We start from the raw sequence: 18,211 nt of genomic DNA on the forward strand, positions 1-18,211 counted from the left end.
CAGAGGGAAAATCGTGAATTGACCAACCTAGGCTCTTATGGAGCGATGAAACAATAGATAAGCCAGAACAAATAAATAAAATAGCACCCCAAATATTCGTATATTATGTTCGACTCCAAAAGAAAATATAACAATAAAGGACAAAGGTAAAAAAACATTTGCTTTCTTCATCCATTGCGAAACAATCCCAAATTACTAGCCAGCACAGAAGGTACCAGGGTAAAATGACAGTGACACACCCACAGGATGCGATTCTAGTTGGAGATGGAGAGGAGTCCCTCTCCATTGGAAGGCTGGCGTTACGCTTACGACTCCGTAAACACGCGATATACACAATTAAAAACTGCACATCCCTGAGATGACTGTAGCTGAAAGTTACTGTCAAATTTCTTCTCGTTGGTGAATCAGTTGTCCTTGGTTCTAGTGCTGTGAACAAGACCATAAAAGAAGGAATGCTTGTTTTCAAGAAGCGCCCCTGGGGTGTCGCATTCGACCACAGTCCCCCGATCCATCACTAAAACACGGTCACTGTCCATAATAGTGTCTAGCCTGCAAGATAGAAAGAGACATCAGATCATTGACTTTCGGTGGACTCCCCTTTAAAAGGAGCCTTCAGGGCGAGGGATTTCATCATAACTTCTCCTATTTCCAGACGTGAGGATTATTTTGAGCGCTTTGAGTCAAAGTACGAGTTGTGATTTTCAACTCGTTCCTAGGTTCTCGCTCTCCTTTCTTCCCTCCGAGAGCTTACGAACGAAGTTGCCATTACTTTTCTTCTAAATTGCCATAAAGGTTTTTTTTAAAAAAAAACCATTAAAGTTAGTATTTCTTTGGTTGAAAAACAAAATATTTTTGCAGCATAGAAAAAGGAAATTCACTGAGATTCAAACCTCCAAGTGCAGTTAATATTATGCCGTGGCCGATAAAAATGACATTTCTAACCTGTGCGCAATTGTTAAGACAGTGCTTTCTTTAAATTCACTTTTAATCGTCCTCTGGATTAGCTTGTCTGTTTCAAGGTCCACGCTCGCTGTCGCTTCATCGATGCACAAAACCTGGCACATGTAAACAAGAAAAGCAAAGTCAGGCCGTTTGCAGGGATATGTTGATTCCCGTGAAGTTATTCTCGATCTTAACGGGAAAGGAAGTCTGTTTTCCTTTCTTAAAATCATTTCATTCATTTTCATGCCCTTTCTTTCGCAGAAGATAATCTAAGGAGAAATTAGAAGCCAGTCACTCTTACAAATTAAAGGAATGTGTGCATCCCAAGGTAGGGATGCACCACATGTAGGGGTGGGGGGGGAGTTATTTTTACTACCAGCAGGATTTTGAAGACATATTCATTTCAGCCTTCCTCTCTTAACAGAAAGTTCCGTAACAATGGAGTTATAAAGCTTAAGTTGATATAAACCCTTCTATTCAAAAGAAACATTTTCATCCTGTTCAATGCGTTTGCAACGCCTTCCTAACCTCTTTTCTTTCTTGGAGCTATAGTGGCAATGCTTTCCACTAACTACGTGCCTGGAACACGTAAAGCTAAGTCTGTACATAAGCCTATTGGCCCATTCAGCCGGAGCTTATCCCAGTTTCCCAGTTTCCCAGTTTCCATGTAGCATGAGGCGACCAGGAGTATGACTACTCCCCCCTGGATGGGACACTAGTATATCGCAAGGTTACCCCCCCAGCGTATCACCCTTCCCTGACAATTTGCCAGCACCCATTTGTACTCCTGGGTGAACGGAGGCAGCGTAAAAGTAGTGATCTGCCAAAGAACAGGCCAGGTTTTAAATGCTGACCTCTCCTCCTGGAGTCCAATGCACTTACCATAACACCACCACGTCTCCCTGGAACAGGTACGTTTAATATGTTTGAAAGACTGAATATTTGATAGCAATAGCCCGTAATTAGCAAACTGTCAATAATCACCTTGACTCTCGTCAAAAGGGCTCTTGCTAGACACACCAGCTGCCGCTGACCAACTGAAAAATGTCGCCCACGTTCACCAACGTCAGCGTCCAAACCACCTGCGAATGATAATACCTTAAATTAATCACATGAAAAATGCTGGTGTTGATAACTGTACTCTATTGGGAGCTTAACAATTAAGCTTACCGAGTTCTCGTACGGCTTGAAGCAGGTGACAACGTTCTAAAATCGTCCACAGTTCAGCCTCGGAACACTAAAAGAAAAGCAAGTAATACTAAGAAACTTCTATCGGCTAGTAATAATTATGGATTTGACAAGTGCGTTTGATCTAGCTTAGGAATGTATACTTTTGTCTCGGCTCGAAAAATTCAGGGTATGGTAAAACCTTCGAAAAGTTCTGATTTGTAGTAACTTATTTTGTTCGATCGAATGGTTGCAGTTCGTAACCATATCTTTCCATGTCATCCAGGACCGAAGCGAGTCAACCTTTGAGACCACACTTGGACAACGGGATTAAAGCTTCCCATGAAATCGAAGCGAGTAGCCAGCCAGTCCAAGATGGCGCCTACATCACACAGCAGCCAGAAAGAAGCGATGCGAATAGTATGCAGTCTCCTAACGTCGAACGCAAACATAAACTTGTCTCCCTTGAGTAACAATAACAATGTATACAAACACCACTTACTCTTTTCCACGGGTCAAGATTATCCCGCACTGCTCCACTAAAAAGGAAAGCATCCTGAGGAATGATGGCCAGTCGAGATCTAAAACAAAAAAAAAAGAGACTTCAGGCGTCTAGTACCACTATTGCAAACGTGGACAAAAATGGCAAAGCCCGCTTTGAAGCCCAAGGACTCTAGGTTTCTCCCAAGGGTTCTGGGCCTCACCCAGGGGCTCCTTTCCCAGATTCCGTAGCATAAAGCGACTGTGAGAATTGTGAGTATATTCATATACCCATCCTATTCTTAAGGGGATGTTAGTCCAGCGCAGACCAATGCAGGTAACGTTAATTTAGGCCTAACGCACTGCTGCTAGCCTGAATAAATAGCTTAGGGAGGAGAGGGATTGAAAGCTATTTTTTTCTCCTCCTCACACCAGTTTACCCGCGTTACACACTAAAATGTCTTCAGATAAATTATTTAATGTATGATACCCTCACGTGGACACCACCTATTCCTCACCGAGCTGGTCACACAGTAAAACCAACCTGAGAATATCCAGCGGTACAGAGGCTATATTGATGCCATCAATTAACACGGCCCCCTGGTAGCTGTTAATCATTCGAAACAGAACTTGAAAGAGGCTTGATTTACCAGAGCCTGTTCGACCAACAATGCCAAGCTGCACAATCAAACAAACAAAACAATAGGCGAAAACTGGAAGTTATGGGAATCTTTTCATACTAAATAGTTTTATGAGAGTTGAAAAAAGTTTTTCTGTTGGAGCGAAATATTTGCGCACATAGAGCAGAATCATTCCAATCACATCAGTAATGCAACAAAGCCAGACCAAAATTTTTGATAGCATACCATCCACTTTTATGTTATAACAGGAACACATTTCAACAAAGTGACAGACATTAGGTCTTTTTTTTTATAGGAAGACGTGACAAGCAGACTTCTTTCACAAGCGTACCCTCTGAAAAGGTTCCGGTGAGAAGGCCGAGCAAAGATAGGTGCCGGTAAAGCGGCCAGCGGGGAGGGGGGTTGGGGTGAGGGGAGAGGGGAACGACGAAGCTCTCTCCTCGTTCCTTTGCTCCCCCACTTTCCCCGTAGCCCCATCCTCGACTAAAGGGCCTGTTCCTAAGCTGACATAAACACCTAAGTGCCAAGAGATCGATTCCGCTGGTCACATTGAATTTCTTTTTAAAGGCAGTTTCATTAACATTCTCAAGTAGAAAATGACTTCATGCACCTTTCCCGCAATGGTCGTTAACACTTAAACCCCCTGTTACTTGTCTCCTCTACCTGCTAAACATTTCCTTTTAAATTAGTTACGAGAATTTGTTAGTTCCAGGAAACAACTTCTACCTGATAAGTTTGAGTAATCTCGTTTCCTGTTTGCGGGATAACGTAAGGATATTATGGGGTTAATGTTACCTTTTCCCCGGCAGTTGTTGAGAATGATACCCCGCGAAGTGCTTGAGGCAAACCTGGTCTATAAAGAAAAAACTTGGCATTAAACAAATGAGTGGTATTCTGCCATAACAGTTAGTTTTGATCCTTAGGTCAGTTAGGATGGTATTCGAACTGATGTATACGATAAATTCGCAGTTTTTCTTAATCCGACATATTGTTCCAACGATTTTTGCGGCCGTGCTGATCCATATTTCAAGGCAAATTTAGCGCAATTGCATCCGCGCAAGATTATAAAAAAATTTTAAAAAAAAAATTGCTCTCCTGCACCTTTCGCTCTCTTGTCATCGCTGACACGTTTTCCCATGCGTCATACGGGTTACATACTTTCCCGCAATTACTGTATTGCTCTTCACTTGCAGCAGACACAGCGGTAAAATGAGTGAGCATGCTCGGCGGATTTAGCGCTTTGGAGGAGCGTTTAGTAATTCCAGCAAGATATGTGAAATGTGTGTCAAAGGAGGTTCAATAGACACTTTCCTGAAACGGCAACATTATCTGTTTCAGTTTGAGCTTATCCCCGCAAAATGAAAACGAGCGATGGGAATTTTAAAAATGCCGCCATAGTTTTACAAAAGAAATAGTCGTTCCCATTCCTTTGCGTGCGTAAAATCTTTCGAGTGTTACAAGCATACGCACTCATTTTGCCGCTGTATCCTTGCAGCATTGTTCCCCTGAGCGCAAGCACTGTAAAACACCAAGCATTTCGCGCAAGACGGATGAGTTCCCCAGTCACCACGTGACTCCAAACAACCTAACTTACCGATAAACTAAGCTGACATTCCGGAAAGTGAGCTGGCCGCGAGAAGGCCACGAGTTGGGGACCTGCAAAAACCGAGAAGAGTTAAAACTAACTTAACGAAAGGCCAACTTCTCTTTTATGTGTCCCCTCAGTGTCAAGAACCGAAAAAAACAGTGGTCACAAGCGAGATAATAAAGGCGGGAAGATATCTTTCTAACCAATGAGTCTGTAGACATACACCTTTCCCTCTCTCTCAGATAAAGCTGTTGAACAAGAAAAAGATAAACAATACTGCGCAGATTACGCGGTTGCAAAGTTTTCCCTTACTAATTTCCTTTTTTCGTTGGAATCCAAGAGTCTAAGGTTCGATTCCTCAAGGGGACTCAGAATTTTTCTTAAACCCACGCTCGTGACAAGACGAGGATATCTTTCTTTCGTAACCTACCGAGCTTAAAATTCACCATCTTTCTTAATCTATTTACGCACATAACGTTTTCGACATTGCTGATCCCGCAATAGGCAGGAAGCGTGTCTCGTAAGAAACCTCGTGATGGCCACGCTCACCACAGAATGTCTATGGCTCAGTGGTAGAGCATCAGAGCACGGAATCCGAAAGTCTTACTTCTCATGGGGACTCTGAACTGTTTTCTTCATTCCAGGCTCGAGACATGACAAAAAGACATCTTTCTCTACTTCACTACCGAACTAAAAATTTACCTTCTTTCTTATTCTGTCTATTACTGGAAGTTAATAAGTACCGTGTCTTGACTGCTAACTTCAGGCGGTACATCCTCAATGTATTGAACAGCTCTCTCCACGCTCACCATCTGTTTCTCTGTCTCCGTGAAAGACGTTACCATACCTGACAGCCGGTCCGTCACTGAGAGTGCGTAAGAGATAGCTAAGCCAACTAGACCTGCGCAGAAAACATAGAGCTTTGTCGTATCCATTCGGGTCTTAAAAGCACAAGTTGTAGCGTTTTGTTGACAAATTTGTGTTGAATGTAGCTTAGAAATAATAACGCCAAGTAGTGAACTCGATTTTGGTATCTCCTGAGTCTGATTTAAAAAACTTGTTTTTAATAACCCAATATCTTAAAAATAAACAGTTACATACCATTGAAATTGAGGGTGATGTCTCTTAGTTTGCACCGAAATTAAAAGCATCGAAATTTATCCATTAACATACCCGGATCTACGGTGCTAAAATGATGTTCCAGTACGGCAATGAATGCCACTGCGGTTACCATGGCAACGCCAATGAACTGCAAGAAAAGCCCGAGCCACTGCGATGCAACAAGTGCTGAAAAATGAGAGATAATGCAAATAGAAGGAGTCCACCTAATGCTCTCTTGTATCACATAGAAATTTTCTTTTATTCACGTTGGTTACAAGACAGGTTTAGTGATGTATATATAATAATTTTCCCATGAACCCTAGCGCTCCCTGTCGCTGGGTAATGCAGGGACACCTCACGCAAAAATTCATACATGACCTTCCAAACGTCCAAATGCTTTTATCCGCCACAAAGAATGCTAGAAATTTCGCCTAGAGAACTTTCATTCGTGAACTTTTTGGAAATCAACTCCCTCCCCCTTACAACTTTTCAAAGACCTTTCTCCCCTCCTCCCCGAAGGCTTTTCCACTGCCTTTTTCTCTAACTATTTTTACAATGAATGAGTTATTACCAGAATCAATTTTGTTCCTTCAAATTACGTGGTTCTTTTTTAATACAACTCAACGACTTAAAGATATACGATGCATCTTAGCTTACCACAGAAGTTCGCCCGTTGGTTGGTTTCCAGTCTGAATTCATTCTCTTGTTTGAATCTTGCCTCATCCCTCAGTGCCCGAATGGTGGCCAGTCCTGTTAGAGTCTCCGAAAAGTGTGCGTAAATCGGCGACAACGTTACACTCATAAGACGCTTTAACTCTCTACGGATAAGAAAGAACTAATTTAAGTTCGTATAACTGACAAATGATTGTAGTCTAGTTGGACTCAGTTGACCTATGTGAAGAGTTGCGATTGGTTGTCACAAAACCCTTATGATTCGATGATGGTCACAAATAGAAATGTTTTTTTTTCTTTAAAAGCGTTAACCGGAAGTTCTAATTACCTAGATGTTCTCCGGTAGTAATTCTGAATAAAGTAGTACACAAGGACGAGAGGAACCAGAACGAGAACAAACCACGGTAAACCATAACACGTGATCACCACAGTGCCGGCCACGCCAAAGGCCTGGGCCAGAAAAATGTTGAGTATAAAAGGCAGACTATCATCGATAGAGTACTGAAAAAAAAAAAAACGAAAAACAAAAAAAAAATCATTCACACACACACACATCGAAAGCGATGAGAAACTAACGAAACTTCGACTTTGTGGTCAGCTGGATCCTGTCTGTTGTATTTGTATTGTCGTGGTTGGGAAGTGAAATTTCCGCAGAGGAAAGCTGTGTTAGACCTACTCGGTAATTCCCTTGTTCGAGGAACTAGAGGGAATAGCTGACACAACAACGAGACTGAGCAGCATTTTACGGAAATATAAACTCATGAGGAAGGTAGCGAAAATTCTTCGTCAGATTCCGTTTTAGAACCAAAGTTTTAACTCACTATGACACAGCACTGCACACAAATAAAATAAATTAACAAGAATACTTACTATGTCCGAGGAAAACCGATTGACGATACGTCCAATCTGGTAACATGAAGGGTAAAGCTTGTTAAATACTTTTATTGTTTTTTTAGAGGGCACGGTAACGAATCCTGCAATCTGATTGGTTCTTTACCCGGTCAGTATTTTCCTATCTCTGCCCACGGGCCACGGTAACGCTTTCGTGAATCGCCGAGTACATCCCAACTTTCGTTGTCATTTTTCATAAATATACCTCGTTTTCCGGCTGGGCAGTATTTTAAAGCAAACAAGTCGGTCACTACCTCAAGCCGATAAATAACTTATGAATCCTCTCTTTTCTCTCTCTCAAATCACTTTGGTTGACAGAAAAATATTGGTTTCAGAATGAATTTGTATAAACAATAGTGTCATTACGTTGGTTGACAAGCGGCCTAAAAACTGTCTGCAATTAATTTTAATCGTTCACAAAAAGTACCCAGAAAGTTAAAACGTGAGGTATTTGGTTACAGTTAAACTGAACGATGGAACTTTCATTCATTTAATATCTGAATTTTCTCGAGAAAATTGTTTGTAGAGAAAGAGCGAGCAAAGTTTTATTTAAGTCCTACAACAAATATAGGCTCCCGGTGAGTCTTTCCAATTCCGTTCAATTTGGACATTTGTACCGTAAATTACACAACAGAAACTGAAGGAATTTTTTGGGAAAAGGCCGCATTAAATTCCCTTGTGTCTCGTTGGAGTGGGCCGTTCGAATTTAGTTTTTGTGAAGGAAAGACCAGATTTACACACGCTATTGCAGCAAACAAACGAGCAAACTCTCACAACTTCAAAACAAAAAAAATTGAATTTACTCACAATTACTTTCCTCGCCGTTTACTTAATGAACAGAGGTAAATCTTCGTATATGAATGAATCGTCGATGAGAGTGAATAATACTTTCCGTTAGATCATTGACTGATTTTGAAGAAAACATTGTCGTGACAGTCCTTGCCAAACTAGTTCCGTTGTTTTTCAAATGCTCTTATGCTTTTTTTTTTCTTACGCGCTCTCTAATTGACAGGTGTCAGATTGTGACAGATACTTGTAAAAATAATGTTTCAAAGTTTGTTTGGAAGCCTTTTAAATCGCCTTCATCGTTACGGAAAAGAAAATGTTTCGCCGAGGCATCTCTCTTTAATTTGCTTCACCTCTATTTTAACTACCATTTACTCGCTCAAAAATTGTTCAGTTTATGGAAGATCTTTGCGTATTTACAGCCCTAAATCATTCGGGTTCTTTCGGAAAGAATTTCGTCAAGTTTAAAAACAATAAATATGTTATTTACCGGCTAAGGGTCGGTCCGTATGGTGAAAAACTGTGACCTCGGTCTTGAAAATGCTTAAGAAAAAGTATTTTCAAGACCTCGGTCACAGTTTTTCACCATACGGACCTCCCAGCCGGCAAATAACATATATATATTATGAGATTGGGAAACCACTTCCTGCGTATTTGACTTTAAATAAACTACCAGTGACTTATCTTCTCTTATGAACAACTTACCGGAGTGACGTCAAAGAATGAGACAGGAGCAGACAAAATGCTATTTAACAATCGCGCATGAAGAACCTTGGCGGCGCAGATGCCTCCATACGCAAACAGGAAAGCTCGGAACAGAGTGAAAATCTACGAAAAAAAAAGAGAATATGTTTGAGGCCGAAGCAAGAAAGTTGCAGCAAAGCGATGTTGTTTATAACGCGTCCTGAATAAACAAATAAAAAGGACGTGATTTGCTTCCGCGCTGTAAGGAGAATTTTCAAGAATCTACAAGACTCTTCAATTTTAATTTTGATCCCTCAAGTTCGATCGCTAAGTCATCAGTAAAGAATTTCACGACAAGAAAACTGATGGAAGATTTCAAAGCTGCCTTATGATGTCTTTCTCCTACCTGCACCTAGAGTTAGTAGCGTCCTTCCGCCAGACTCTCCGCCGCGATGGTAGGTTAACGATCAAACGTGACATCGGAAACAGTAACCCTTTTCTTAAACTTAATCACAAAACCTTGGGATGACGTCAAAGAAGGTTATAAAAGGAGGATATCAAACGCCATCATGATAAGCATGCAACATACCCTTTCTTATACTTAAAGCTTAAAATACGTAACCCCCCTTCCCCCACCAGGTGGGTAGAGCCTCCTAATACCGATCACTACAAGAAGCACTGCCTCTTCCATCTCTTGCCTAAAGTTCTCACCAGAATTTTTTAGGGAAATCATGTTTTCTCTATGATCCAAATGGCTATAACGTGCTGACTAATTGAGTACATCAAAATACACACAGATGCGTCAGACAATGGAAGCGTCAAGACAAGTACCCGTACCGTGTTAGCGACAGCAAGTCCTCCATATACCACCAGATAAAATGTAATGGTATCCTTAACTATGTGAACATGAGGCAAATCCAGTTGGTCAGCAGTCAGCACTCGTGGAATCAAGTGATTCAAGGAATTGGCTGATGAAAAGTTCACGTGATGATGTGCTGCAGTGCTGTTTCCGCGGGAATGAGAAATCCAGTAGGCCAACCACCAATCGCTTACATTTCGAGAAGCTGAAAATGAACAACCAGTAAATAAAAATGAAGAGAGTTGTTCAAAACTCGAGACAATACATTCCTGTTACCAAGCGAGAAAGAACGAACAACTGACAGTCGACGCGGAAAGCTTGTAATTATTGCCAAGCACAGATTACGTTATCAGTTGCTGAACGCTACAAAGCAGGTAAGCCAAACTTGCCAAAAAAGAATATCAATGCGCTTCAGTTTTCCAGCGAATTTCAGTTTCCTTCAAAAACAAGGTCGGAATACAAGTAAAACGCGTTTCGATCAATTGTTGTAAAACCAAAACCGAAGTAATTACAATGGCCAATCAGAAGAAAGGAAAATATTTCGAGGAACCAATGAGAACTCAAGGTAAAAAAAGCGCCAAAAGCGCGGGAAAACGCGGGAAAACGCGGGCGACCAAGTCATCAATGGTTTTAGTTCTGCATCTGATTGGTTGAGAAAGTGGTGCGAGTTTTCTAGACTAATTACAGGGCAAAGTAAAATATAAACAATGCATTCCCAGATTCTTTCGACACTCCATTGAAAATTGTTCTTGCCTCCATTAAAAATAGTTACATTACCCTGCATTAAAAACAGCGACAGTAAAATACTCGTTGCCAAGCAATGACCAATCGCCAGCCAGTAAGATTTGTACACATGTAATTTGACTACGCCAACTTCTTTCTCTTCTTCTTTTACTAAACCTTCATCGGTATTCTCGCCTTCCACCTCCTCTGAATCTTTATTTTTGTTTGTTTCTGGCTTTTTCCCCTCAGCAGGGTTGCCTGCGAGGCTTTTCATTATTTTCTCGGTGTGAAGTATTCCCTCGGGTGGCCCTGTGTAGGCAGTCGAGCCGTGGTCCATAACAACCACCAGGTCAGCGGCAGACAGGAAATGAGTGTGGTGCGTGCAAAGTATTCTGGTCTTATTCTGTAGGAGTCCCATGATGCAATGGTGGAAGAGGTGAGCGGCAACATGCGCATCCACTGCCGCCAGGGGATCGTCGAGGAGATAGACTTCTTTGTCCTGAGTGAAAAATTGAGAGATGTTGGGATTTTCGAAATCAAGTCTCTATGATACATTCACAAAGACTTTCAACCTGATAAACAGCTCTTGCCAAAGCCACACGAGCCTTCTGTCCCCCGCTCAGCGTTACGCCATTCTCACCAATCTCCGTCTCGTCACCCGAAGGGAGCATTTGAAGATCCTTTGAAGGATTTAAGACAAAAGAAAGGCAACATTTCAAATCAAAAGGATCTTTTAATGTAAAAACCCAAAGCAAATAAAAGGAAGTGGTCACGAAATCACAAGAAGCACTTTCAATAGATGATGAATTTCAACGATCAAAACAACAGTGGAATGACACAGAAGGGAAACGGACTCATCTGAAATAATGCAATAACGATTCCCTACATGCACGAATCATCACTTTGGTAAAACCTGCCTCCATACAGAGTAGGAGAAAGATTAATTTCCCTTCTTGTAATTACAAGATCATTCCCCCACCCCCCCCCCCACCCCTTCTCAGCAATTTTTCAGGGTCTATAACCAATCGTCAGCACCCATTTCCGCCGTCAAACGGGAATGGAAGGAAAGGGTTGGCCTCCTTTTTCTCACTGAAGCCACAACAACTCGTTTAACGCCCCAAGAGAAAACAAAGTTAAATAATTCTTACCTCCGACAAAGCGCATGCGTATATCACTGCGCTATACTTCTCAACATCAAAAGCTTTCCCAAACAGGATGTTTTCTTTCACTGTACCATGTTGAATCCACGGTTCCTTAAATATTAGCAATAAAAATACGCCATTTTAATCCGACACGACAGCTGTAAAGGCCCCCCCCCCCCCTTTGACCCCTGAGAGAGACTAGATCTAATTTCTCCACACAATCAACTGCAGTTAACCAAAACATGAGAATGTTGAATGAATTTTTATAAAAAAAAATTAAAAATACCACTGATCACTGACAAGCCCAGAGGGAGTTTGATCGGAAAGTTTCTATTGGAAGAAACAGTAGTGCTACGTCGGTGAAGGAGGCAATTTAGTTGCATGAACTGATTTTCTTACTGGTTCTAAGAAAATATATGTAAGCTTTTTATTTCGGGCACTCTTACCTGGGTAGCTAAACCAAAGCCTCGTTCAAGTTTCTTGACAAAAACCTATTTTGTACAAAAACAACAGAAACTAAGCCGAGCAGAAATCTTTAAGTGATAAACAGCTTAAGAAGACAAGTGTAATTTCAAGACAAGCAAACAGACCCTTGTTTTTGGCACCTCGTGACGAGCAACACGAGCAGGCGAGACGACTGCAAGGGCTCTGGCACTGATTATTATTAGTGCTTGACACCCAGCATACGTCTCCCCTACTGACTCGTCTCAAATCTCTATGGAGGCGGAGAAACGCGCGTCCTGCAGCGCTGATAATGAGGGCATGCTCGTAAGTTCAAAAAAGATAGCATACCTCTCCAAGCCTTTTGTCCATTTCTGCCGTGACGGCGGATAACAAAGAACTCTTCCCTGAACCCACTTTACCAATCACCCCAACTAGCTGGCCCTAGTTAAACATCAAGAAAAACTCAACAAACTAAAAGGTTGATTTAATATTGATCAAATTATATCAGGCCTGGCGCGAATGATCGACAAACGCCAAACACGCCCAAGATGTCACGCGTATTTGCCTTCTGGCACGCGTGTTTCCTCGCTCTTACCATGAGCGTCTGCCACTCAGGCTGATAGAACTCACGCTTTGTCACTGTGGCAAATTTGTTGCCTTCGCACCCTCATACACGAAACAACTAAAACCAATGTAATCCTGGTTTACTCTCAATAATTAGTTGAAAGTTGCTCTAAAGTTTTGCTTACTGTTTCTACGCAGAAATCAACATTCGTTAGGTCTCCAGTGGTTGTGAAAGCTGGCTCCTCTTCACCAGGCTCTTCGGGTTGTTTCCAGCTAAAATGACCGTTCTGTATCAATACTTCAGGAGGCTTGGGCACTAGTTAAAATTGGAATAAAAAAAACAAAAATAACAAAAAAGACAAAATTTAGATACATTGTAGTTCTTCTCTGATAAGAAAGATACTTGTACGTCAAGACAAAAGTTCTAAAACTACCCACTAAATCTGCTGACTGAAAGTAGGCTAACTTCAGTTTTTAAAGATGGATTGAAAATCGATTGGGGTTACACTGGATAAAAATGCCCCAAACAAAAGATTTCAAACAAAGCAAAGGTTGCTTCACAAGTGCCTTTCTTTCAATCCTCCTGAAGACCCCACTCCCCCCTCCCCCCCCCCATAAAATATCCCCACATCCCCCCATGTAGTAGCAACAGACTGTATGTAGTTAGCCTAAATGCCTGGTGACCTTTAGGAGTTTAAAGGAATCAGCATGACAAAATTTCCAGCTCCACCTCCTATATTTTCTTTGTGTCTCTGTTAATGACAAAAACACTTAATTGAGGCTGAAAATCACTAAGCCAACATATTTCTCTTCTTTTTTCTTCAACCCCCCCAAAAAATACTTGTTCAATCAACACTTACTATCCTCTTTGTCTGAGTGGTTTGGCTGCTGGTAGTAACCAGTCAGGTCCAGGTTGTCTAAAGAGAGAAAAGCCTGGATCCTTTTAACTGATACCCAGGCTTCCATCAATCCATTAAGTACCCAAGGGAAGGCATTCAGTGGAGAGATTAACATGTTGAACAATGCCACACTTGTAAAAACCTGGCAAGAATATGATGCATCAAGAATTTCATTAACTGGGTACAACAACATACAGAGGATACAAGGGTACAGCTTTACAGTATGCTCACATTAACAGTTCCTCACATTTTCCTGTACAAAGTTTACAGCACAAAATTGATAACAGATTGTATGGGAGAATTTTTCAATGCACCTTAGCTGCAGTGAGCTTATTTCCCAGCAGAGCATATGTTGTAAAAGTCAGTATGGAGATGATAACTGGTGTTGTTGCCCAAAAGTACACACACCAAGCATCCAGGTATTTCCTTCCTTTCAAACTCTTCAATTCTGCAGCTCTAAGGAAAAATGCAAAGCTTTAATACAAGTTGATATTCTAGAATGATCATATAATATCAGAGAAGATGAAAGAATATCCTCCCCAAAAATATGAAAAAACCTCATTGTTCACACAGCATATTTAGAACATAATATTTCAATAATTCAATGCCCCATGATCATTGCAAACATTTTAAAAGAAACTTAAGCACACGTATGTGTGAATTACCCTGGAAAAAATGAAGATGCACACTTTCACAGTGCAAATTAACTTTCTTTAAGTTACTAACTGATTAAATTACACAAAAATAACAACCACTCCCACCACAAATTCATGATTTGATCTTACTGATTTGCAAAACTAAATCAGGTTGGAATAAATCTTCATTTCCTATTATGTGGTGGGTGAAATTTTTTGAGGGACTCCATGAAAAGTTTTCAGAAAAACATACAAACCTTAAATTGTCTATCTTCTCTTCAAAGTTTTTCTCCCAGGCATAGAATTTTATCACTCTTATCCCCTGTAGAATTTCATTCATAACCTACCCAAATGGAAAGCAAACATCTCTGTGGTCAACAGATTACATCAACATTAGCAACATTTATTATTCAGTCTATAGTTTAATAAAGCAAGTAAGGTTCAGGCGTCCTGCTCAAAAACACAATGGCTGAGACTCAAACCAAGAATTCTTGATCCAGAATCGAGTACATGTACCCTCATTGTATGACCACTGCACCTCCCACTGCAAATTTCTCAACCCTTAAAAAAGTGTCAATTTGAGATCTTTACCTTAACTCTACTGTCCTTCTGTGCCATCATTTCCTTGCTTAATTTCTGAATCTTCTCTGCCAACCATCTGTTGATGGGTATCAAAAGAATGGCAAAGCCCAAGCCAGCCAAGAAAGAAACACCAACCTAAGGTAAAGAGTCACTGAATGATATAAGTTTATTTTGAGGCTTCATGACTAGGATTTACGTTGAAAAAAATTCCATTCTCAAATGAAGATCAAAATGCATTTTACCTGCTGATGGAGAAGATACAGTGATACCCCAATCTGAAATGGCAAACTCCAGAATTGGTGAAAACTTGGAGCAAAATTGACCACCCTATCTGTATCTGTACTCATGAAGTTCACTACCTGAAGAATATTGAAAAAAAATCAAAACTTTAAAAGTACAAAGTAGCCTTTCTTTGAAAATTGGCTTTTCATTATTAAAAGATAATTTTGCTTTATTAACTGAGTTAAAAATGTAAATTGGCCACCATTAAGAGTTTCTGAGCTCTCTGAGGATCCACACCTGATATTACCTCTTATGGAATTGTTGAAAAACTTTCGACTTATCTCAAAGAAAATATGCATTATATACTCTCTGTGTCTAGAAAAACTAAGTGCCAATTACGTGAGATCCATTGGAAAGATGCAAAATTTTAATATCATACTTCTCCTGTTGTAAACTCGGACAAAGTGGTAAGGCTGACAGACAATGCTTTGTTGTACACTGTAGTAATAACAGAAGCTCTGATTTTCAGGCCAACTCTGTTTACCTAAGGAAACCACAAAAACAAATAAATAATCATCTGTCAAACAAATAAATTGATCAAAAATTACTTTGAAATAAAAAGAACATAGCATAAGTGCCCACAGCTTCATACTGTGCAGAACCATGGTGAACAGTTGCAAGTCAACTTCACTTGTAGCAAGTATATTAACTATTGTGTTGTTAACTCCCAGAAGTGACTAACATGTAATTTCTCCTTATGATATCTATCTGTTTCTAGCAAACAGTTAATGGGAATAATAAAACTTATCACAAAAATTAAAGTTTTTATCTTGATCTTACACCAAATTCTCACAACTAGTTTACATGGAATTGTGTAGCAGCAAGAGGAGAGAATTAACAATCAGATCTTGGGAGTTAGAGGGTCAATGTAGTAAAATTATGTACACATATACATTATGCAAGTCACGGGGGTAGCCGCGTTTTTAAAGGGGAAGGTCACAATGAGTCAATCAGAGGGTACTCACCAGTTTTTGTCACCAGAATATCATAGGTTGTTTACTAACAAAAAAAAAACAAAACAAAAAAACAAAAAACAAAAAAACCATTCTGACAAAGGGGGGGGGGGGGGGTGCGGGAGGGGGGAGAGCATGGGCACTCCAGGACTCCCCTAGCTATGCCCTTGTGAGTAATTTCTCAATATCCAATAAAATTTTGGAGAACTTTCAATAGAAACCCTCTGATTTCACCTACATCTAGGATTGAATGCAGACACAAAAGTGACAAATTCATGGAACGATGTGATGAAGATTTCAAAAGTGGCCATCACTTTACAAAAGAAGATCTCTAAAGGCTTACAAAGTCAATCAGCTTTCTTGAATTTCTTTCTTACCACGGAAATAACAATGACATATCAACTAACCCAGTAATTAAACTGTGAATTTATAAAAGCTGAACAAAATGTTGTCAGGAACAGTCCACCAGCATAATAATAGCCATGAGACATTGGTTCCTGGAAGAAAATGGTAGATGTTAGTGATATAGTCACATTATACCAAATTATCATTATGGCAAGCAGCTGAACAAGCACATAATTTACAATAGTTTGCTTACAGCTCAAGTGTTGCTCCACTATCATTTGAGTAATAATTATTGCTTGTTATTCATGTCAAGGTGCTCATCTATTTCCCTTTCTGGCAACCATTTCATCACTTTAGGCTATCAAATGGCAGCTTTGAAAAGCATTGAGCTTAGGGTTCTGACTAACCTGTCTATTTTCCATGAAAGACACCAGTGCATGAAGCAAAAGCGGACCTGCAAAGCTGAGAGCATCTCCTGTTAACTTCAGAAGTCCAATGCAGTAATACTGCAGACCAAATGAATGGTGAAGAGCACTTAAGAGAGATCGTGGATTACTTACTTCAGGACCTGACCCATTACCTTCCTTTTCAGAAAATTCTGTGCTAGCATGGCTACCATTACTTGTCATTCTTCTCACATTGGAATATCGTCTAAAATTTGGATCTGAAACACTCTTCTGTATAGTGCCTGGAGAAAATGTAATACCCCCATAACCAGATTCACTTGAAAAGCTGTCTTCTAGTTTATTCCTTGCATCAAGATCCTCAGTTGAACTATCAAAATTAGCTGAAAAAATAATTCTTAGCCGTTTGGTCGAAAGACTATGAGGTAGTAAAAACAGATCTTCTGTATATTGAAGGTTTCCCTTTGAACCTTTTTTCATCATAGGTCTCACCCACCAGAATGTCAATTTAGATAAAATATTAGCTTTTTCCTCTGCAACTCCAAGGTCATCAGAGATACACTGTGTTCCACTGTAAAATGTACCTCTCGACGCATTTCGCAGCAATGCATCTCTTTCTGTGCCGCCCTGAATATCGCTGGATGCAGCTGACGACGAGAATTCCACATGCAACCCAATCCAATCTCGGTTTACACAAATTGGTGGTATAAGAAGCAGCAGAAAGATAATCTGCAGAGAAAATCTGCATATAGTGCCATATTCGTAAACAAGTAGTGAATCAAAACTTTGTCTCTTGATGCTCAAAATTACAGAATATAACTGTAAAGTTGTCATAAAAAATGCCAAAATTATAACCATGATATGAACTGTAGCGTAGCATTTTTTCACAAGGATAACCACCCTGTTTCTCCGCACACAGACAGCGTTTGAAATCCATGCTATTGCCACAAGCGAACTCGTAACAAGATAAACCGGGGGGTGATAATGATTAACAAACCATGAGCACAAAACTTCAATCAGTGACTCTAAAAATATCGAAAAAGAAACTAGAATTTGCAGATTTGAGAACAAGTAAAGGCGACTTTCCGGAAGTTGAAATCGCTGCCTTTTTCCACTAGAAAAGAATATGCTCGAACAAATCAAGAAAATATTGGCTGGGAGCACAAGGCATAAGAGTTTGAAACAAGGGCCAAAATCATTTGTATTCCACACGATTAATGAAGTTCCATTTCCAAGTGCACAGAATTCTTGCAAATTTTTCATTTTCCACAGCTAATAAATGATGTGTCGGACACTGCACGATCTTCTGCCTTTGTGTTTCCTTTTCCTTCCCAGCCAGCGTTCCGCCATGTTGTGAAGTTACGGATGAAGTTATTATACCACGTATCAAACTATAATAGTAGTTTACCGCTGTGTACGGATGACTC

The 18,211-nt window shown here is 40.3% G+C and overlaps 1 protein-coding gene across 1 annotated transcript; it reads right to left on the reverse strand.

Annotated features, from left to right (window-relative positions):
• Positions 1-132: 132 nt before the first annotated feature.
• On the reverse strand, positions 133-18,137 carry LOC131789126 (ATP-binding cassette sub-family C member 10). The gene is made up of 29 exons (XM_059106199.2): positions 16,788-18,137; positions 16,443-16,532; positions 15,462-15,566; positions 15,043-15,159; positions 14,810-14,935; positions 14,476-14,561; positions 13,898-14,039; positions 13,545-13,725; positions 12,870-13,000; positions 12,469-12,561; positions 12,123-12,167; positions 11,683-11,787; positions 11,107-11,214; positions 10,589-11,033; positions 9,790-10,016; positions 8,974-9,096; positions 7,462-7,497; positions 6,920-7,092; positions 6,577-6,737; positions 5,992-6,105; positions 5,562-5,719; positions 4,825-4,886; positions 4,026-4,083; positions 3,134-3,267; positions 2,612-2,690; positions 2,113-2,179; positions 1,927-2,024; positions 943-1,055; positions 133-549 (listed from the first exon to the last, which is right to left on the reverse strand). Exons 1-29 carry the CDS (start codon positions 18,045-18,047, stop codon positions 405-407), a joined length of 4,782 nt encoding a protein of 1,593 aa, XP_058962182.2. The 5' UTR covers positions 18,048-18,137; the 3' UTR covers positions 133-404.
• Positions 18,138-18,211: the final 74 nt, after the last annotated feature.

Source organism: Pocillopora verrucosa, chromosome 7 (assembly GCF_036669915.1).
Source record: "Pocillopora verrucosa isolate sample1 chromosome 7, ASM3666991v2, whole genome shotgun sequence".
Classification (NCBI taxonomy): domain Eukaryota; kingdom Metazoa; phylum Cnidaria; class Anthozoa; order Scleractinia; family Pocilloporidae; genus Pocillopora; species Pocillopora verrucosa.